The sequence below is a fragment of the Zeus faber genome, assembly GCF_960531495.2.
Source record: "Zeus faber genome assembly, chromosome: 20".
NCBI classification, from domain to species: Eukaryota; Metazoa; Chordata; class Actinopteri; order Zeiformes; family Zeidae; genus Zeus; species Zeus faber.
The window spans coordinates 5,836,472-5,842,886 of NC_137207.1; the positions used below are offsets into that span (position 1 = coordinate 5,836,472).

The 6,415-nt window shown below is 47.4% G+C and overlaps 1 protein-coding gene across 1 annotated transcript; it reads left to right on the forward strand.

Moving 5' to 3' along the window:
- Positions 1–3,831: 3,831 nt before the first annotated feature.
- foxj1b (forkhead box J1b) lies at positions 3,832–6,128 on the forward strand (the record flags this gene model as incomplete). Its single annotated transcript, XM_080020970.1, has 2 exons — positions 3,832–4,425; positions 5,244–6,128. The coding sequence occupies 2 exons, from the start codon at positions 3,832–3,834 to the stop codon at positions 6,126–6,128; spliced, it is 1,479 nt and encodes a 492-aa protein (XP_079877096.1).
- Between the last annotated feature and the right edge of the window lie 287 nt (positions 6,129–6,415).

Consider the following 6,415-nt stretch of genomic DNA (forward strand, 5'->3'; position numbering starts at 1 on the left):
AACGCGTCCTATTTCGCGCGTCGGTGTCCCGCCACGATGGTTTGTTTTGGACTACAAGTACCGCGAGCCCTGTCTTTGTTTGTAAACGCCGGGGGGGGGCGGGGGGCGGAGCTTCGTGAGTGACGGCCGCTCTCGCCCAATCGTCGCGCCGCTCTGTATCGCTGCCTTCGCCGAATATGGTGCGCGTACCGCCGGGTCGCCAGTGCGCCGATTACGCAGCCGTGGTGTGGGGGGGCGCGTTGGGAGTGGGTTCATGCGTCGCCTGCGTCACACCGCTCTCGGCGACAAAAAAACGAATATATATGAAAATAAATGCAGCTTCGTGCTTAAACGCCGCCCTTCCAGACACCGAGGCATGGCGGCGTAACTTGCTTGTCGCGGGGTGTAAGGGCGCTCTCGTTCACGGAGCGCATTCGACCCCCGCCCCCCTGCTTGACTCTTGCATAACGGGCATGACGGTCGTTGCGCAGACGGGCGATTTCACTGGAACCCGAGTCGGACCGAAACGCGACGGTCGCGGCGAATACGCGCGTTCGTGTTTCGTGTTTCGTGCGACGTCTTTGGGGGGGTGGGTTACGGCGACGCCTGCCGGTGGCCCGCGGGTAAGCATCAGCTCCCCCCCCAGCCATAGCGCACGGACACTTCTACCAGAAATCCGGGAGAGCGTTATCTAGCGGTTCTTTATTTCGCTTGAAGCATTTCCGTAAATGGAAACCGATGATTTCAAGAATGCGCATGATGTACAATGTGAATTAACTATTTTATTGTCGTGTAGCTACACTCACGAGAGTGGAAATTGCGTGTTGGGTTTAGCAGGCCACTAAACTGGAGCCAGATTGAAAGCCTGGTCCCCAGCAGAAGCCCCCAATAGGCAGCTGAATGCCACTGTTGTGTCCCCCTTGAAAAGACCTGTTAGACATCGGTTTGGTATACCATGAAAAGTACTCTCTTATTATTAGTATTATCCCAAACACTACCTCACACTATTCACATTCACGTGCCACTTCAATTCACATGCCACTTTAAATGCACATATCTGTATATACATAGGCATATTCCTTCTATCTGTTCCATTTTATTTCAATTTATTTTTTATTGTATTTTATTCTATATATTTTTTTTATCTTATTCTATAAGTATTCCACTTACTGTATTACGTTGTAGGAGTCAGTTAGTCGGTCTATTAGAAAGGAATTTTCCACTTTTTATTTTATTTTATTTTTTATTTTTTCCTAGGACATATTGTGTGCTATCACCGGGTGCGTTGCATTACATTTCACTGCATATATGTATGGAAGTATGTATATGTATGTGACAAATAAAAATCTTGAATCTTGAATCTTGAATCTCTGAAGATATGCAGATATGCATGCTGAATATGGCCCCGCCACTGTAAGGTTCTGGGGACAGGGCCCCCCGTTTCATCCTTTATGGCTAGTAAATTAACTTCAAATAAAAGTAAATAAATACTCAATATTTGCAGTTAATTACTTATGTGTTCTTTGCTCCAACAGAAATGGCAACCTCAAGGGCAACTATGCAAACATTCACTTGCTGCCTGTAGAAACCAGAACTTCTCTAAAAGCCCTGCAATCCGTGCACACCGCAACTGACCTTCTCAGTTTTAGATGTGGTTATGGAATGATGCAAAACCACCACTCTGCTGCGTAACGACACGCACACACCCACGCACGCACATATACAATTACAGTGTATATGACCGAAATTATTTATTGGTAATACACCCAGGATCCACTAGGTGACAGTGTGTCCAATGTAATCGAATAGTTTCCTTCACCTAAAGTTTACAGGGGTCTCCAAATGGTAACCTACATGCTGTTGTAGATATTTTATTATTGTCATTATTACTTGGAGGTTTTGGGAGATTTTGCAGCCCGCAAATTTTATATTTAGCTAAACCAATCAGTGCGTAGAAAATGGATGCGCGGTAAACGTTTATTGGCTTTATTTTATGTAAACTAATTTTGTTGCTTCTTTCTTTACCCAGTTGGTGACGCAAGAGATCTGCACGTAGACCTGCACGGCTTCAACTGTCAATATACTGTAGTCGACTCAGAGAGAGATAGACAGGGACTCGGGAGTGATAAATAAAGATAACGCTCCAGACGCCAGTTTGTATTTATTTAGTTAGTATTTAATTTATCTGTATCAGTACACATTTTTTTGTTCATTTGGTTTGTTTATATATATATATATATACATCTATACATACATTTATACACAGTTGATTTTTTTTCTCTTAATATTCTTGTTACTTTATTTTTATTGCTTATTGTTTTGATATGAGCTGCTGTAACACCGCAATTTATATATATATATATATATATATATATATATATATATATATACATATATATATATATATATATATATATATATATATATATATATATATATATATATATATATATGTTATATATCAGTACATATATATATATATATATATATATATATATATATATATATATATATATATATATATGTTATATATATATATATATATATATATATATATATATATATATATATATATATATATAACATATATATAATGTTATTTAGTGTTAAGGTGTTTTCGTTTTTTAGGTTTATTGCATCTTACATTTTTTTCCCTTTTTATTGTTATTACTTTATTATTATTGCTTATTATTTTGATGTGAACTGCTGTAACACCGCAGTTTTTCTCCGGGGATGAATCAAATATCTATCCATCTGTCTGTCTGTCTGTCTGTCTGCTTGCTTGCCTGCCTGCCTGGCTGCCTGGCTGCCTGTCTGTCTGTCTGTCTGTCTGTCTTTCTATCTTACAGTAAAAAATAAGTTCAGAGGTACTAGTCTCAGCCAGGAAAATGCAGTGAAAACGGTACTGATGCAAACGGTCACCCTGGCAAATATTGGTCAATAACTGCATGAGACGCACTCTTCAACGTGATCTTCGGTGGGCCTCCTTAACATTATGGGATGTTGGGGGGTAAACTGCGCGCCGAGCGCGGGTTCTGTGGCGCGACTTTTTGCTTTCAGTCGCGGCAGAGAAGAAAGAGCTCATGGACTAGGGGGGCGTGGAGAAACTACGTTTTCTTTATTGCACGTCATTGTACGTCTATTGTCTTGCGGGGAGACGGGAGGAGGGGCGGGTGGGTGTGAGAGATATATAGACACAGGGGAGAGGTAGAGAGATAGAAAGAAAGAAAGAAAGAAAGAAAGAAAGAGGAAAGAAAGAAAGAAAGAAAGACAGACAACCTGTGGAACCGCGGACAGGAGAGCCAACCAATCAGGGGTCTCCTGGACATTTAAAGGGATCACGGTCGCCCTCCTTATGAGCGACTATTTTACCCTCTCCCCGCATTCAAACTGCGCCACCATCAAAACACCGGGTCGCGCTCACTGGACTAAATGAACGAATAATTCCGCCTGGGTCGTAATGGATTTGCGCTTGTTGTCGTCTTTTCAAATCCCCGCATGAGCTTCTTCCATAGGGACCGCACTTGCCCTCGCTCCCACAAAGAGCACTTGTTGCGCAGAAAATCGACGCGCCTCGGAGTGCGGAGCGCACGGACGGACGCCGCCGCAACAGGTGCACCCAGGAAACAGCTAAGGTAAGGGGAATAAAAAAGAAAAAAATATACATATTATTGCTTTTTAGCTTCATTTGAAACGGAATATGAACTGAAACCATGACTGATTAAATGTGCTTTTGCGTGTTTGTGCAATTTGTTTCTTAGACCGGATTGAGCTGGGCACACAACAGTGTCCACTCCAATGACAATTTGAGGGAGATCATCCACGTCCTTCCCACGTCTCCACCGCAGCAGAATGCCGGTCCTGATGAGCCCCGATATGGCCGCGAAGTTCAAGGAGAGATGGCTGACGGCTCACCCGGAGGACCAGGGGACCACCCCCTGCTCGGACGACAGCCTGACCAGCCTCCACTGGCTGCAGAACTTCTCCATCCTCAACGCGTACCCGGAGCGAGCCGCCGCCACGTCGTCGCAGCACCACCACCTCCACCATCACATGCACCACCTGCACCACCTCAAACCCCCCGGGTGCCCCGGAGCGGGCACCGACTCCCCGTCCAGTCCACCGGCGGGGGACACCGCCGCAACCGGGATGCCCGTGTGCCTCGGGAGCCCCGTCACCTCGGTCAGCGACTGCGCGCGATTCGCCGGTTACGCCCACCCGGGGACAACCGGGAGCGGCTACCGGGGCCCCGTCCAGGGCGCCCCGCAGCCCGGTCTGGACATCGACTACAAGACCAACCCGAAAGTCAAGCCGCCCTTCTCCTACGCATCGCTCATCTGCATGGCCATGCAGGCCAGCCAGCAGCCCAAAGTCACCCTGTCCACCATCTACAACTGGATCACCGACAACTTCTGTTACTACAGACACGCAGAGCCCAGCTGGCAGGTAACCGAGAGCCCTTATCTCAGTCTCTGTTCTATTATGAATGAGGACGATAAATGGAGGCGCAAGAGAAGGGTGACCGGCGACACCTGTGCCGCAGACACCCCTTTTCTATTGAGGCACAAGAGGAGAAACCTACATGTACCAAAAAAAATAAATATATATATATATGTGTGTGTGTGTGTGTGTGTGTGTGTGTGTGTGTGTATTTATTATTATTATTATTTATTTATTTATTTATTTTAGATGTATTATTATAAATCAGTAATATGATATGAGCTTTTTACGCTTCAACCCTTGATTAGGATCATTCCCAGTGTTTTGTTATGCCAATATCCCTACAAAAAATTCCATCTTCAAAGAGAAAGCTCTTGCAGGGTTTTGTCTGAGAGGAACACTGACAAGTGTGCCAAGGGGGTGGGGGTGGAGTGGAGAGCACGGAGTGTCTATGAGGTGAGAGAGAGTGTGTGTGTGTGTGTGTGTGTGTGTGTGTGTGTGTGTGTGTGTGTGTGTGTGTGTGCGCGTGCTTGCAGGGTTGTGTGTTAATGAGGGTTCCTTGGAGAGCCGTCGGCTAAGCACAGCTGATCACGTTTGAAATGCACAGAGCTGTGTTACTAGAAAGACTCATTAGGTGCATTTGCTTTCCTATACAAACAACAACAATGCAGGCTCCCTCCCTCCTTCATGCTCACTCTCTCACAAAGACAGCTGAGCACACACCAACACACACACACACACACACGTTTTACGTAATTATGTTATATTTTATGTAATTCTATAAAATTGACAATTGTGGTTGCGTTTCCTTCCCTCCTATATAGAACTCAATTCGTCACAACCTGTCCCTCAACAAATGCTTCATGAAGGTCCCCAGACAGAAAGACGAGCCTGGGAAAGGTGGCTTCTGGCAGATCGATCCCCAGTACGCCGACATGTTCGTCAACGGCATCTTCAAGCGCCGGAGGATGTCCGCCAATCACTACAGTGGCGGCAGTGCCCAAAGACAGGCAAAGCTGCTGCAAGGGCAGGAAAGCCCCTATCACAGGGTCCAAAATGGCTGCCCTTACCAGGGCGGAAGCGGCGGAGCAAGCAACAGGCGTAAGCACCTGGCGGCCAAACATGGCGGCAAGGAAGTGCGGGCACCCAAGTCGCCGCTCTTGGGGACGGAAGCCCGCGGCGCCAACGTCCTGAGGGGGGACTTTGACCTGACGTCGGTGTTCGACGACGTCCTCGGTGGGAACTGTAGTAACTTCGAGGACCTGGACATCAACACGGCTCTGAGCTCCCTGGGCTGCGAGATGGAGGTGTCCATCCAGGGCAGGCAGCACCCGGCGGCAGGGCTGGGGAGGTGGTGCACCGGGGATGGGGAGCTCCAGAGTCACGGCCAGCCGCCGTCGAATCACCACCCGTCCTATGGCTACATGGAGCTGGACTGCTCCATCAACATGGCCGACCTCCACCTCCATCACCCGCATCATCTGCACCAGGATCAGATGCTGGTGCAGGCACAGCAGCACCCGCTACACCAGTTCGAGGAGCCCGTTGCGTTGTTCCCGGAGCAGCCCGAGGAGGTGGTGATCCATCCCTGGGAGGAGATCAAAGAGGAGGCCCAGGTCATCCCGCTGACTCTGGATCAGGGCTTCGGCCTGTGCGAGGGTTTCTTTTCAGAGATGCAGCCTTGGGAGAGAGTGGAGACTTACCTGTGACCCGTGATCCCTAACCTCCTAAACCCCCAACGTTGATGTTGAGAGCCTGAGGTCCGATCGCGATGACTAATTGAATTCCCGTCTCGTAATTACTGTACGAGCGCAGGAGCTTCCAAACGCTAACAAGATCATGTTTGGCGAGCGCCGACCTGATGGGATTCAAACTCAACAGGATTTCCTTTGTCGGTTTCTGCATCTTTTGGGCTTTGCATTCGTGGTCAAACGACCACTTTTGTACGTCTGATGAAGACTTGAAGACGCTAACCATTTCCTTCAGGTGGCGCTCC